Source organism: Astatotilapia calliptera, chromosome 16 (assembly GCF_900246225.1).
Source record: "Astatotilapia calliptera chromosome 16, fAstCal1.2, whole genome shotgun sequence".
Lineage (NCBI taxonomy): Eukaryota > Metazoa > Chordata > Actinopteri > Cichliformes > Cichlidae > Astatotilapia > Astatotilapia calliptera.
In genome coordinates this window covers 32,274,023-32,289,789 of record NC_039317.1, presented here as the reverse complement: position 1 = coordinate 32,289,789, position 15,767 = coordinate 32,274,023, and the positions used below count along the sequence as shown (strand labels likewise).

At 43.4% G+C, this 15,767-nt stretch overlaps 1 protein-coding gene across 2 annotated transcripts in view; it reads left to right on the top strand.

Moving 5' to 3' along the window:
- The window catches only part of adarb1b (adenosine deaminase RNA specific B1b), a 126,974-nt gene that overhangs the window by 63,046 nt on the left and 48,161 nt on the right, over positions 1–15,767 (top strand). Inside the window, exon 3 of one of the 2 annotated variants that reach the window (XM_026144966.1) lies at positions 12,890–12,923. Coding sequence is in view for 1 of the 2 variants with exons in the window: in XM_026144965.1 (XP_026000750.1) it covers positions 13,996–14,095 (100 nt within the window). In the remaining variant the exon portion in view is untranslated. Of the gene's footprint in view, positions 1–12,889; positions 12,924–12,960; positions 14,096–15,767 lie in introns of those variants that run through there. The other variant, XM_026144965.1, reaches the window with a different exon arrangement.

Here is a 15,767-nt window from a genome sequence, read left to right as displayed (position 1 = left end):
CAAACAATAACATTTTTAAGTTATCTAAGTGACTTGTATATGTTTAACCTGAGTAGGGCGGTGGGTTTGAAAACGATCTGCCGGGAGTCCGGTGCTCTCATGGCCCCCGGCTAGCTATCGAGCTAGTGGGTAACAGCCGCCTCCGAAAACGTCGGAGCGCTTTTGAAAATACGTGGTGTCTTGATAAACTGAGCAGATATTTGAGGTTTACACAGCTACATTCTCGCCTGAAAATATGTTAAACGTTTATTTTGTGACCCAGAAAGAATAATAAGAGTAATATTAAAACTAACTAGCTGCCGCCATTGTTGACAACTGCGCTGGGCTGCGCTATGAATTCTGGGACAGTTTCTTCTTCTTCGGGGTTTAACGGCAGCTGGCATCCTTGTACATGCAGTGCTGCCATCTTCTGTTTCAGTCCGTTATTACACTCTTAAATCCTGCTACTTATTCCTGCTTTTGTGATCTTACAAAGCTTCAAATGACGCGTCGACTATTAAATCAGTCGTCGACGATTTTGATAGTCGACGTAATCGTGACTAGTCGACTAATCGTGGCAGCCCTAGTGCAGACACAGTATGTTCCGGCAGTTCTTTGTTTGACTGCCTTTAACCTCTGAAAGAAACTGTACTCTCTTAGGATTTTGCAGATTGCTTTTAAAAAAAGAAATCTCAATTTTTGGAATTACCATGGCTACTGGCAACCACATAGCCTCCGCTGGGGCCTCAGCATTCGCCCATTTAGGGCCTTACAGCACTAGAAGTGTGCACTGACGCCCTGTTTGAACTGTCATTCATCAGGCTGACAGTGGAAGACTTTCATAAAGAGAAAAAAACAATGAGTGGAAACCAAGGAAGTCGGGGTTGGGGGCTGAGGGCATGCCTGGCAGAGTGATAGAGGGACATCTGCTGTGCCTCACTTGCCCTCTGTGGTTTCTGGCCTGTCATATTGACCAACAGCAACGCTACAGGGGACTTCTTTACATTCATAGTAGTGCTGTTGCTTTTCTGCTCTTCTGTGACTAATTGTTGATTTTTTCTTACACAGAAAGGTAAAGTTAATGAATTCCTCTATTTTGTAATTTTGTTTCTTTGTTCTGCTTCAGAGATGCATGCAGTAGTTGTAGACTTAACAGAACCGACCGAGAAGCATGTCAGAAATTGCAATTCAGGGAGGAAAACTTCTTCTTTTTTCTTCGAGTTGACCACCCAGCTCAAACTGTCTTGTTAGATTTGCTTCACTCGATTTATTCCTCTGACTATAAAATGCTGGTGTGCAGTTTCTTACCCTTTCTAGGAAAAGCTGCTACCAGTCAGAGCATCTATGCAGAAAAATAAACCCTTATGCAATCTCCATCCCTGTGTACCAATATTTCCCTAAGGTAACTTGACAAAGATTAATCTGTGATTGTGAAATCCGAGTGTCCATTCAATAAAGTTTACAGATAAACACGTATCCCGTTGCAGGATGAAGCCTCTGAAGGAAGCTTTTAACTTGTTTCCTGTGGAAACTCAGTGTTATTGTTGCATCTTAAGTGTGTGCCGTCCTCCAGGAAAAAGGTCTCACCGATCAAGTCTGCCCACTGACAGTTCTCATTTCACCAGGTGAAAACCCTAACCTACTTTACTACATACACAGATTTTATAATGCCATTCTGTGCAATGTAAGACTCACTCACACACACACACACACACACACACACACACACACACGCAGATGTGAACACAACATGCCGTGGCCTACTTTTTGAGCACCTCTGTTGTAATCCTATCCACGACCAGTGAATAGAAGCGGTGTGGGAAAGCCTTAACTACCATTGTACAGCAGGAGGGCTGAAAGAAAAGGAGGTTGGAGAGGCTCTGCGGGATGGATTTAGTCGCCATCTTGGAAGTGGTTAATTAGCTTGTACTCCGCATTCCTATCCAGTGAGATTAAGCTGTGTCAGCGTATCATGCAAGTGTAGGCAAACATACACAAACAAGCATTTACGCATTCCCCGATAATTACAGTCAGACCGATTCTCAAGCATTTTGTCCTGAAGTGGGCTCGCACGGACGTGAAGGTCTGCCTCTCACTTCTTCAGTTCCAGAGATGGTAATGAGGGATCAGGTGGCAGCGCTGGATACTTGCTCTGAGCGGTGGCAATGCAGATGTTACCTGGTGGCTCTGCACTTCCCTCTGTGAACCAGCTGTGATGGCCAGCTGCCCACTTCGCCAAGGCCTTGGCAACTCCCCAGATGTCTGACCCAGATAGACACTCCAAGAGAGGAGAAGAACACACACACAGGCGCTCTCTATGATACACGAACACACACTCATTTGTACACCTGCGTAGGAGCCCATCGCACAGAGATGCGTGCGCAGTCCCACCAGAGCAGGCGATGAAGGATAGTTGGAGTTTTTATGGCTTATTTTTGGGGCTGTTCTCAAACTTTCCTGATGCAGCAATGTTTCCCCGTGTCTTAAAAAGTTCCTCTGCGAGGCAGTAGCTTGTAATTTAGCGAGTTCAAATCTTGCAACAGTTTGCACGTCGGATAAAAATAATAGAGTAACTGTCAGCAAGTATTTTTCTTCATTTCCCACGATGGTATCCAGTGCATACGCAAAAGGAGAGCAAAGATCCCGCAAAAAGCAGCATGTTTAGGAAGAAAAAGAACTGTATGCACAGATCCTGGAAATGTTAAGCTCAGAATATTAAGCTGAGTCAATACAGAATGTCACAGAGTCATTTATCAGTATTAATACGTCAGCTCTTTGACTGATTGTGTGTCAGTTTGTTTGAGCCCTAAAAATAACAACTTTCCCACATGACTGCTCTCTTTTGCTTGTACAAGTAGTGATTGTTGTTCGTGTTCTCTGGTTCACCCTCTGACGGTTGGAGGCTGGAGGTCATTTTTTTCTGTAACCGTATTGGTACCCTGAAGCTAAACTAGCTTTAATCGCCTACATTTATCAAAACTTTAAAGCTTCGTTTGACAGCGTTGTGTTTGTAACAAAACAGTTTCCCAAGTACTGCTCTTCAGAAAAGTGAAGGCAACACTTTTCTGATTTTGATTTTTTGGGGTGATTTTGTGTTCAGCCTTCATTAGCTTGGCGATTCTGGATTCCTCTGCTGAGAACAACATGGTGTAAAACTAGTCTTGAACCGTAATATTTCATTATTCAAGATGTGTTGTATGATTTAATCGCTGCCCCTTTTGAGCAGTATATATTTTATAACTGCTTTTAGCATTTTGTTTCATTCCCTTGCTGCTAACCGTCGGTGCTGGTCTGTTTCCTTGAGCTGCTCTTTGGTGTCTTTCATCCTGTGATTAGAGAAACTTTGACTCCATCAACTAAGTTACTTATCGCCATAAGATTCTGTGCATATATATTATTTTATGCACAGTATTTTTTATTTTCCCGCACTACCACATATGTAATTTAATTCTTTATTTAAAACAATATTGTCTTTATGGAGCCGAAGCTGGCACTGTTGTTCAGTGCTGCTCGTTGATGCAACAAACCTTTAGTAAGACTTTAGTTTGAAGAGATTTTTTATTCACTTTTTTGTGTGAATACTTGAAATGTTGTTACAAGTTTCCATTGTTCCAGCCATGAAAACAAATCAAAGCTACTTTAATTAACCACGAGGGGTGTAAGATCAGAAAATCACTAAATACTAAATACTGCAGATAACAAAAGAGCCGTCGAGGCTTTTCATCTGTGTGCTGACTAAAAATTCCTTGAAAACTGTGGGTGACCGTGCCTGCCCACCTTGGCTCTTCTTTGTGTAATTGTAGGTGTTTTTCTGCAGGGATGTGTGTGTGCATGTGTGAGTGTGAGTGCAGTCATTATCCTCAATGTCACACTGCATTGCGGTGCAGTAAAAACACTTTGAGTGAGTGAGTACGCGAGCGTGTGTTATATAGTCGGCCCGAGAGCTTCGGTGCTGGCTGATGTGACGGTCTTACTGGAATTCAGATTAGGTTGACAATTACACATCCTTTTTTCTGTGACCTCCAGTTTTTTTTCCTATAAGACAGGAAAGGGAAGTTTATGTTGTCGACATGGCACGCAGCAGGGTAGAGAGATAAATAGGCTGAGAGAGCGAACTTGCTCGTCATAGGAGAAAATGCTGATGGAGGAGGAGAAGGAGGACGATTCGAGTGAGGAAAAAAGTTCACCGAAGAAAGAAAGCAGACGAGATGTTCTGTTGGAGATTGTGAGAAACAAACTTGTGTGTTTATGTGTGTGAGGGGGCAGAAAGTGTGCGTGGATAGTCTCCGGTGCACTGCTTATCATCACATCAATTTACAGCTAAAGCATCCTTGAGCATCGGTTACAGGATCCACTGCTCATCGTCAGTAGTTTGAGCTACGCTGCCCAATAATTTGCGTTGACATCTCGTGACTAAAGTAGGCGTGAAGTTCACGCAGGGGTATCGCAGCTGTGGCTTCCACGACGCTGTGATCTGACCTATCTACAATATTCCCAAAACACAGTCATAAGCAGCTTACCTGCATCTGGAGCTCAAACACATAACTTGCTATTTTTGTGTGTGTGTGTGTGTGTGTGTTTCTGTTGCACGGTGCAAATCTTTGAGGACTTCCCTGAGATTGTTGTCATATTGTTGCCTGCAGCAGCTCAGCTGAGCCAGAGCTGACACGAGAAACGACATGACAACTGTGGAACCAAATCAAAATAGCTCGGCTTTATTGGTATTCGGTCGGGCACCTTGTTTAAGCCAAATCAGACTGGAGGAGCGTGGGCGTCGGAGGAGACGTGATGCATTTTGTCACAGGTTCTGATGTGTGTGTAATGACATCTGCCTCGGTGTATATTTGTTTTGAAATATATATATATAGTTTGCACCCTAGAAAATGGAGCACGGCACCTAATAAACAGTCATCTCAGCCTGCCCTTTGAAAGCCGCCTTCATGGCTTGCAGTCTGCTGCCCTTCTCCCACTCTGGTTGCTTTTGCCCTTCAGGTATATATCTTGCCAGAAGGGCAAACACAGAGCCACCCATTGTTCTCCCCGTTCTAACGTCGACCGCACACACAAACACACGCGTGCAACTGCTGGTCGAGCTCCAGACGAAAAGCCCAAAGCCACAAGCAGTGGAGCGGATGTGTCCCAGGCAAAGAGATTGGATGCCTGGGTAAGCAGTGGACCACACCCGGTAGTGGGAGCTGATGGTAGGCTTGGGAACTAGAGGAAACTCCCATAGGAAGAATAAAGTCATTCCTATTTACGGGCCTTCTTATTTAGAGAAGAACCAGACTCCCGTTTCATGAGCTGAGCAGTAAAATATAGGAGCTGATAAAATGATTTTTTTTAAATCCAGTGAGTATTTAGAGTTTTGGAAGCTGCTTGAAGTCAGAAGATTATTTTAGCTATCTGGTTTGTTTATAGAGAATTCACGAGCTGTTGTGTGGTACTTGGTAGATGTGTGTGTTCCTTTATGTGTATTCCCTCACATTAGGCTCTAATTTTAGCGAAGGCAGCCACCTTCTCATTTGGCTTCTCCTTCTCGCTCATCTCTGCTCTCATCTTGCCAGTATTTTTGTCTCTCACTAACAGCACAGTGTTTTCACTCAAGCTTGGTGCTATCTAGCTGATGCTGGTGAGGTTTGCAGCGGCGTGTCGTGTTTTTACCTGAATTTGAATTTTTCCCATACAATACATGCAGTTTTTTTGTCACTGTGACTCGCGCTGTTGGCGAAGGTGAAGAGGCCGTTTGGCTCCTCTGATGCACATGGAGCTACCAGCTGCTTTGTCATCTGCTTCAGTGGAGGCTCATCAGAAGGGCACAACAAACATGAAAGTTCAGGGAGTCCCCTGCAGACTTGACATCCATTTTCTTGGATCTGACAAGCGCTTCATCAAGTCGCTGTAAACATGTAGGCAGTTTTGTACAGTAACATGTCCGATATTGTAAATGTGCTGGATTTCGTGAAGCCTCGGGATAGACACCCTATCGATGGTGGGATGTGATCCTCAAATGAATAAAATGGATGTTTATGTGAAACGTCTGTACAGTGTTGTGTTAAATCGCACAATTTAAGACTGTTTAATTTATTTGGATTTGACTCTGTTGCTTGGACGTAGCTTCTGTTTCTCAAAAGTCAAGCCAGCATGGAAGTGCCTTAAACCTGCATTTGATCTTAAGAGCACCAGATGTCGATCGCTGCGGTTGCAAAAAGGCCTCTGGTCCCCTCTGGTCTCTGACATGAACACTGTGAACATCTGCCTGATGAGTTTATGGGCTCGGTCACTCGTTTTTAGTCACATTGAATTAAAAAACGTAAACTTTATTTGTAAAAAAAACATCGGTTATCAAAGCGTAAGCCAATGAGCAAGCTTTCATCTGTTTTCTTTTTACTTCAAGATAGTGACGTGAAAAACGCTCAAAGTTTCAGAAACCAGTGACGGACACACAGGCTTCGGTCCAACCATAAATCATCTAATTTATGTGTTGAGGTTCTTATTTCCTTAAGAGGAACATAAGGAAATATGTGCAGTCTAACAGTGGCGGCACAGATGGGAATTTAAGTGTTTATGTTTAAATCAATATTTTAGCAGTTTATTCTTCATTAGCTGTGGATTATTATGGGTTGTCCCTCTGCTGTTGTTGTTATTTTTGTTTGTTTTTTATTGTTTGTTTTGCTGAGAACTGCGTTCAGGTTTAACAAGCAAAGAGCTGCCACCATGACTGGGACTCCTAAATTAATTAACCACCCCTGGCCAGCATTCATCTTCTGGTTATTAAAATGTAGAGCGCAGGAGCATTCCCCGTATTCACACGGTGGAAGAAGTGGTGGAAACAAAAGCCAACATCCTGCTATTGTTTTGGAAGGACAAAAAGCTGAATTCGGGGTGCACGGGTGGGTTCGTGCAGATTAAGTACCTGTTCAGCATGAGATGTGGTGTTAATGACTCTGCAGGACTCCGGTGCATTTTTGCAGTTATAAACTGTGGTAGAGATTACAGTAAGAACAGTAAAATGACAACAAAACACATGATGTGTTATATATTTCAAGTATACTTTATTTTTACCTAAATTGTATTTATATAGTGTCAAATTGCAAGGTGAAGACACTACAGCAATGCAGAGAAAACCCCAACAACCCTCTAGTGAGTACTTGGTGACAGTGGGAAGGAAAAACTCCTTTTTAACAGGAAGAAACCTCCAGCAGAACCAGACTCAGGGAGGGGCAGCCATCAGTCATGACCGGCTGGGGGTGAGGGGAGGAAGACATGCTGTGGAAACAAGTCACAGTAAAAACTGTTATGATTACAGCAGCTGTACTGTAAGCTTTATTATGCTGCCAGTACTGTAGTTTTACATAGAACCTGGTCACAGTGTAGGAGTATCGAGTGTAAACTCAGTTATATGATCCATCACAGCCTTCTCATGCTAGCAGCTGTTTGATGGACTGCTCAGTCTCTGTGGTGGCCAAAATACATCACATTGTAATATTAATATGAATTCTAGTCCTTGAAATTTATCTTTTTTTCATGTAAAAAAAAGCTGATAAACAATAACAAGCCATGCTTGAAGACCCACGCTGCCAAATATACACGTATAGCACTTTATCTTCTTGCATTGTGAATTCTGGCTGAGTGTTTACAGGCCTGGCATGTGCTCTCCTGAGGCGTCTTCTGTTGAGCATCACAGAATCCTCCCCCTAGAACAGCGCTCACAACATCGATCTGAATACAGAGGAAAGGAACTCAGAGCTGTGCAACATTTTTGGAGTCACGCTGATTAAAAAAAAAAAAAAAAACTAAAAAAACAAGTTTTGCAGAGTTTTCACCAAAAAATGTTAAAAATGTTCCCACATAAGTTCACTGCATTTAGCATGTGGGCAGGCTGCTGGCTTCGTGTCTGTGCGACTTTTTTAAAGTGCTGGCAGTCGCCCTGCGCATGTGTCATTTGTGTTGTCTTAGTCAGCACCTTCTGCTCCAGCTTGTGCTTTTTAAACTCAAGTTGTTGTTCTTCTTCTTCCACGCACCGACACCTGGGACAGGTGCTGGTGTAAGAGAGGCGGCCTCATTGATTAAGAGATTTGAGTTTCCTTTATGTGCAAGCAGAAACCGTGAGGTGATTTTACACCCAGCATGCTCATCAAAGCAAAGATAAAAGAAAGAAAATCAATGATTCCCTCTGTACATGTTCCCTGTGTACATACAGCATCATAATAACATTCATGTCACAGTGCTGCCCTCTGCTGGGCAAATAAGAAAAGCAAAAACATTTCCAGGCTGTCATCGTGGAGAAAACTGCACATGGTGATCCAGCTTTTATCTCCCATGAATTTTTTACAGGCAGGCGCGCAATCAATCTCAATACGACACACGCATTCAATTAAATGCATTAATTAAAATGTGTGTGTGTGTGTGTGTGTGTGTGTGTGTGTGTGTGTAGTAGCAAGAAAAGGTAGGTCAGCAGGAGGGGTAGCTGCTTAATGGCTTATCAGGACCCTGGCTAGACTGTGTGTGTGTGTGTGTGTGTGTGTGTGTGTGTGTGTGTGTGTGTGTGTGTGTGTGTGTGTGTGTGGCCAGCGGTTACTGAGCCATTGACCTAATTTTTGGCTGAAGACTGAGAGTTGAGGTTTACAGTCACGCACTCCTCATATCACACGCGGTCGACTGATTTTCTGTTTCTCTTTCATAAACCTTTTTCCCCCACGCTGAACCTCTCAGACTTAATTATTGTCCAGTCCAGAGTCTGAATGCTTTTTTACTTCTTTGCCATTTTTCTGATCGTCCCCGTCAAGCCTATTGAACCGCCCGTGTTATTCTCCATGCACCTTCTGCCCCCGACTCTATTGATCAAAGGGCTCCAGTAAGAGGACGTCCTCTGAAACCCCCCCCCCCCACCTCGTCAGTCTACTACAAATCTCTCACACACCATCTCTCCTTCTCTCTCTCCTTCTTACCAAACTGTTCACAAGATGAGGTTTAGGGAGTGTTACTTTTAGGAGCGTGACTTCCTCACAAGGCAATGAAGCTGCGCTCCTTCTGCCTGGACATTTTTCATCTGACTTCACATTCAGGTATTCAAGCGCCGCAGAACACGCTTTAATCTCTGCGTTAGGTTTTCACTTGGTTCTCCACACTGACGTAAGATGACTGCTTCAGTGCAAAAAGATAAAAAACATTGGCAAACTTTAGGTTTTCAAACAGAGAGTGAAGAAAAAAAACAAGCACAGCTTTTCTAGATAACTCATCAGCATCTGAGGGCCGCACTCGGAGGTTTGTGTTTTCTGTTTTTCTCCGGATGTTGATCAGTCGGGTAGCTCATTGGTTTCCTTTTGCTTTGAACTAGCTTGTTAGCTCGATGGCTTTTGGTTTGGTTCCAGGTTTTAATGAGGCATGCTGATGAATGCCAATGAGCGTACAGTGTAAATGTAGTGTGTTGACATACCATTTGACCGCTTTTTGAGATGTCCATCTTAGTGGGTGTTCGGTTATATTGCACTGCACAGTGTAGATCTTTTTCAGCATCATTGTTGTGACTTATTATGGAATAATTAAATTAATAATAGGACAAGTTGGCTAGTTAGTGAAGCAGCTAGACTCATACTGAACTCTACATCCCTGGAACTGTCTCTTACGTTTAGATGAACAGCTTCAGAATGACTTGGGGAAAACACAAAACGTAAAAAAAGGTTCCCATTGAGTTTATTTTTAGAGCTTTGTGCTTTGTAGTGTTCTGTGAGTGCACGCATGAACCAACAGATGGGTTCACCACAGTAGCCTGGATTTTGTCCCTGTAAAACTGTTTAAGAGGTTGTTTTTGTCAATGATCGTGTTTCTCCGTCAAACCACAGCGAAGGCCACCAGGAGTTCGGCTGTTATTTGAGTTTGGAATGCCTTTAAATTCAACCGCAAAGTACTGGCTGCCTAACCACAGCCTCTTTCCCCTTGTCCATTCAGTATGTGCTCCAAATGCCAAGAAATAGAGAGAGAGAGCGGAGGTTGAAGTCTCTGCTGTGGAACAACATGTGCCTCTGCGGAGCGTGCACGCAGTCTCTTCTGGCCTGTCTGCAGCTCTTTGCACAGTCGCTGTAAACAGAAAACACTGAAGGAAGCGGACTGACTGGTCTCCCGTTCAAAAAACAAAGCAAACAGAAAACAGTCACGTAGCCGGCCTGTCGTGGTGAAACTTGGCCAGCTGGAGTTATGCTTGGCTTGTACACAGAAGCATGAATGAAATTGCGTCTGGAGTATATTTACGTTCACCGTTTTTCTTGTGCAGGCCTCTTTGCCCCACATTTCTGCTTTGTTGTTTGTTAGCATGTCATTACCTGCCTTTCATCCATCCACTCATGTATCCATCCAGCCATTCATCCATCCATTCGTCCATCCATCCATCCACTCCTTTGTCCATCCATCCATTCATCCATCCACTCATCCATCCATCCATCTGCTCATTGTTCCATTCATTCACCCATCCATCTACTCATTCATTCATCCATCTATCCATCCATCTACTCATCCACCCATCCATATTATTAACCCTTTTTTTGTACCCGGGGTCATGGAGAGGCGAGCTGCCTTCCTGCTATGACACAGCAAACCACTGCTGGCCAAAAGTGATAAATCAGTTTTAAGCTTTTATATTGAGCCGTGACACAAGAGTCTCACCTGCTGTAATCAGCCTCCCATGTTAAAAGAGCTTACTTTGGGATTACATTTTCATTTTATGTTTTATACGGGCGGGTTTCTCTTGTCTCCTCACCTTTTCTCTCTCCCTCTGGCCTCCTTTGCTTTATGTACTCACTCACTGGGTTTTCTCTGTATCGATTGTTTTTTCCATTCACCCTCCTTCACCTGTTACGTGTATATTTCTCTCCATTTTTTGTTTAGTCATTTTTAGTTTGGTGGACATCATAGAGCAATAATATACCAAAGCTAAAGCTTAATTGCGATGTCTTTTTTTAATCCTTGTCTGTGATGACCCAGCACTCATAGAGCAGTGTAGGTCATGTAGCAGTGTTTCAGATGGAGCCTTTCAGTTGGCCTTTACTAGTAGCTGATATTAGCCATTCACAGATATATTGGATAGAGTGATGTCAGAGATTTGCTGGGTTTTGTTTGTTTGTTTGTTTGTTTGTTTGTTTGTTTTTTTGAACAGAACAAAAAAACCCTGAATTGTCTACAACGCTCTCAGAGCTTAGCCTCACACATCCAGTACCTTTTGGACTCTAATATCACATTGTACCTCCCATCATTACACATTACATATCGCATTATATCATTACATGTATGACATTACATTTTTTCTTATAATTTTTGCCTTACCGTTATATACTTTATATTAAACTGGACTCTTCATTAAGTGCACCTTCCTTGTACTGGCTCAGGCCCCCTTTTGCAGTCAGAACTGGATTCATTCTCTGTGTCATAGATTCAAAAAGGTCCTGGTCACATTCCTCAGATTTCTTTCCACATTGTCATGACAGTATCACACAGCTGCTGCAGATTTGTTGGCTGCACATCCACAATGTGGCTCTCTCATGCCACCATATATCAAAGGTGCTCTATTTGCCCAACATCTGGTGACTGTGGAGGACATTTGAATACAGTGAACTTGAGATGATTTGAGCTTTGTGACACGTGACATCCAGCTGGAAGCCTCCATGGGGGAGGGTTTTTTTTTATCTTGTTATAAAGGAATGAACATGGTCAGCAACAACACTCAGGTAGGCTGTGGCATGTAGATGATGTTTAGTTGATAATAAGAGGACCAGCAGCAGCAGCAGCCTGAACTGTTGACACAAGGCAGGAGTGGTTTCCAGTGTGGTCTGCTGTAGGCCATCAGCCTCAAGGTTAAGAGATGCTGTTCTGCATACTTGCTGTAATGAGTGGTTATTTTAGCTACAGTTGACTTCTTATCTGCTTGAAACAGTCAGGAGAAATATCTCCTCATCAGGACGTGTTGACAGTGTCTATGTACTGAAAAGTTGCTGGTGTGTAATTGGCTGATTAGATATTTGCATTAATAAGCACTTGTACGCATGCATACCAAAGAAAATAAAAGCTGTTAATAGAAAATATTAACATATTGAAGGGGTGAAAATGGGGTGATTGTTTATTAACGTTCCAGTTAATAAACAATCACACGAGGTAGTTATTAATTATTCAAAAAAACTGACAACAGCATCAAGAACACACATGCCGTTCCACATTTATCTGTAGGCATTAGCAGCCAATTTAATGGCTGACAGATTTAGCAGGTTGTCTGGAGCATTGACGTGATCAGGCTTTATTGTGCTTGGCTTATTTATCCCTTTATAATAGTGAATGAATAATGCTAACAGGATCTGCCTTATCTGATTACCCACTCAGACGTTTTCATGCAGTCAGTCTTTACATTTTTACATTGGCATGTGAGATCAGCGGGTTTAAGCTTTGTAGATTATTTGGTTTCACCAGTATGATTTTTCTCCTCCAGCCGTTTAAGAAACATATTAAAAAACCACGCAGCTGACCACTTACCGTTTCTGCAGTCTAAGATAAGTGATCTGTGTACCAATTACAGGGATCACATTTCCTTATAAGGGCGTAGTTTTTGCCAAATAAAATATCAGGAAGCCTTGAAACAGTCCAGCGACTGACAAAATTGTGTTTTTTAGCTAAATGAATGGGATCAGGCACCTAAGCCCATGTTCCATCCAAAGAGTGGCTCTAGGTAACCATCCAGGAATTCTTTGGAACAATGTGGGGAAAGATGAGCTGATGTGGAAACGGCTAATTTGAAAGAATGAGTCCAGCATGTGCATATTTCCTTGTTGTCTGCCACTAACTTGGTTGCACTGCGTCTCTAAAAGAGCTTTGGCAGACACTTCTTGGTCAGCGCTGTCGTTTAGTAAAGTGTTCTCTGTCTCTCCTGCAGATTTTACCGGTCACAGACTGCACGGCAGCCACAGGTAAGTGTTTTTGCCGTTTCCCTTCCTTCCTTTCTTTGTCTGTCTCTATACTGAGTTTGTACCCAGGATAGAATTGTATTACATTTGTCAACAAAGCTAACATAACTTTGCGCTCCCATCATAAGTGTTGTTTGATTTTCTGTGGCTTAAAAAAGTGGTTTGGGCCCAGCAAAACTGCAATTACACGAGATGGCCACTAGAGGGAGGCAGAGTACTTCTTTCTAAGTTCTCACCCTCTCAAGTGGTGAGCTTGCTCGTTATTGGGGAATACAAAAAATATAAATCTTAAAGAAGGAGACAGGTGGGTATGATGACAAGTAACGGATGATTTTAATATTGCAGTTGTAACTTTTTTATATGAGCTTATTTTAATGTCATATGTTTGAGTGTGTTGTGTGTGTTTGAGTGTGTGAGAGAAACGTGAGAGGATGTACTGTGAGAGGATGTACTGGAGATGCATTGAGCCGACACTCTTACTTTCACTGCAGAGGGAATATAGTTAAACATAGACTCTTATTACACTCACACAGCACAGAAAGCTACGGTATGATGAACTGGTAAGCGGGTGGAGGAAGTCGGTGGATGACATTGGCGTCGCTTGTAGGATGTGTCAGTTACTTTGAGCTGGGATTACACAGGTAGAGAGTTTGCCTTTGGTCTGTGTGTTAATTCTTATCCATATGAAAACATGAGTCTCTCTCCTCAGCTTGTCCCCTCCTCCTCCACTCCATCGCCTCCCCTCTCTGACTACTGATAGGGCAGACATGGAGTCAACAGAGGAGAGAAGCAGCGAGGAGGAAAGGGAGGGAGGGATGGAGAGAGAGGGAGTTTGGATATGAGGGAAGGACTAAAGTAGAAACAAAGAAACGCTGCAGGTGTGTGGAGTTGAGCGTTCTTCATGTCAGTAGCTTGAAAACAGCGGTGCACGGCTTGTGAAGCGGACGAGGGCGAAGGTTGAAGGGCAGGTAGACCACGTGTGTGAGTTCAAGTTTAATTTGCTCCAGTTTTAACGAAGCGCTCAGCCAGAGTTAGGCAGCCGTTTAGTGGAATTTCTAGTAGTGTGCACCAAGTCATGGCCCTGCTCACCAACGGCGCACAGAGTCTGGGCTCCTATTACTGCCTGATCCGACGCAGGTTCAAGAGGAGGCGCAAGAAACGCTCCGAACGCAAAGGTAACCCACAGAGTGGAAGTTCCCAGACTGAGACTGATGCTGAGCTGGCTTATGTAGATCAGCAGGAAGAGAAACATTATTCACTTGATGTAATAAATCATTTACTCTCACTTTTCTGTCAAATTTTAAATTAGTAACATCACCAGAGTGCTGTGAAATCCCTTCTTCTTTCTCGGTTGCAAACAGTCAGTGTGCAGAATGTAGTTTTTCTTTGTTTCTGTTTCCGTGCATTTGTGTTTAATTTAAGCTTAAACTGTTTCTCCGGAGTTGAATTTTTAAAATCAAGCACGCCTTATTAACTCACCTGCTCCGACGAAACTCGATGCGTGATTAGATTTCAAATGTGTTTTTAGAGCAGTGACTGTTCCTCTCATTTTTGTGTTATGTCACAAACCAAACCTTTACATTTCTTTAAATATTTTTGCACTATATGTTTGCACAAAGTGTTAGTCAGCATGGAAGAAATTTCACACGTATACCTGAACAGTAAAACCAATCCTGCTCAATTCAAATCCTTCTTTTTATTGTTTTCAGTGTTTACCTTTTTATGAACATACAGGAGAGAGCAGCATTTATAGAGAGCGCATTAGAAATCGTTCTTCTGTTGTTGTATAATGTGACTGTCCTCTTGTTTATTATTTATTCTTTTTTTTCTTAGCGTAATCTGAATCTGAAATTGGAGTTTGTCCTCCCTGCGTAGTTCACCGAACGTTTCTGAGGAATTATTTAAATGCATTTGAAGCAGATAGGCGGCTTCTTCCCTGCCCTGTATCTCATCCTCCCCCGCTCCCTCTCTCTGGGTGAGACAGGTCCGCGTCTCTGTGTAATTGAAGTCGAGTGACGGGAGCCCCGGAGGCTCCCAAGCTTTTCTCCCCTGAGTTTGCTGCTCTGCTCTGGGGATTAGCCTAACAGCAAAGGTAGTAATTACTTAGGTGGCCACAGCTCACTGGCAGTATTAGCCGTGTCTCAGCCACTTGCTTTGACACCCACCGCCCTTCGCACCCCCGCCCTGCTCCCCTCACCGAGTCAAGTCCATTCATCCAGAGTAAATCCACCACTGCTGATGCTGCATTTTTAGCCTCCGATTTGCACACTCGGGCCCCGCTCGCGCACAGTGACTCCGTCCATCAGTATTACACAGGTCTGTTTCCCGCCTTTCGCTCTCCCTTATCACCACGGAAATGAAAGTGGCACTTTTTTACACCAGACTGAGGAAAGCGACGACTAAGCAGAACTTTGGGCCAGTGTTGCCCTGCTTGCTCTTAGTCAGCTCTAATGCCCTGAACTGGAAGCCTCCCGATAAGTTGCTTAGTTCTTGAGTTCCTCAGAGTGTCCCACGGGTTAGCGGCTAATGCTAGCCGAGATGAGCTTATAGGCTCACTGGCGACAATCATCTGACAGCGAGTCAAGCAAACCTCACTGCTCGGTTTCCCCGACAGCGAGGGCCGAATCGTCGGAGCACCTCCATGAAGTGGAGCGTCCGTTTTAAGTAGATCATTGTCTTCCACACGAAGGCTTCCTTCTGTCAATGCAAGCACCGATTAGGGTCAGCCGCATGAGTACGCACGTGTCTGTGACACTAACCCACACTGACACTCCAGCTCTGAAGGAAATATCACGTCTAAATCCCCAGTTTTGGTAAAAATGCATTTTTTTATTTGGAGAAAAAGTG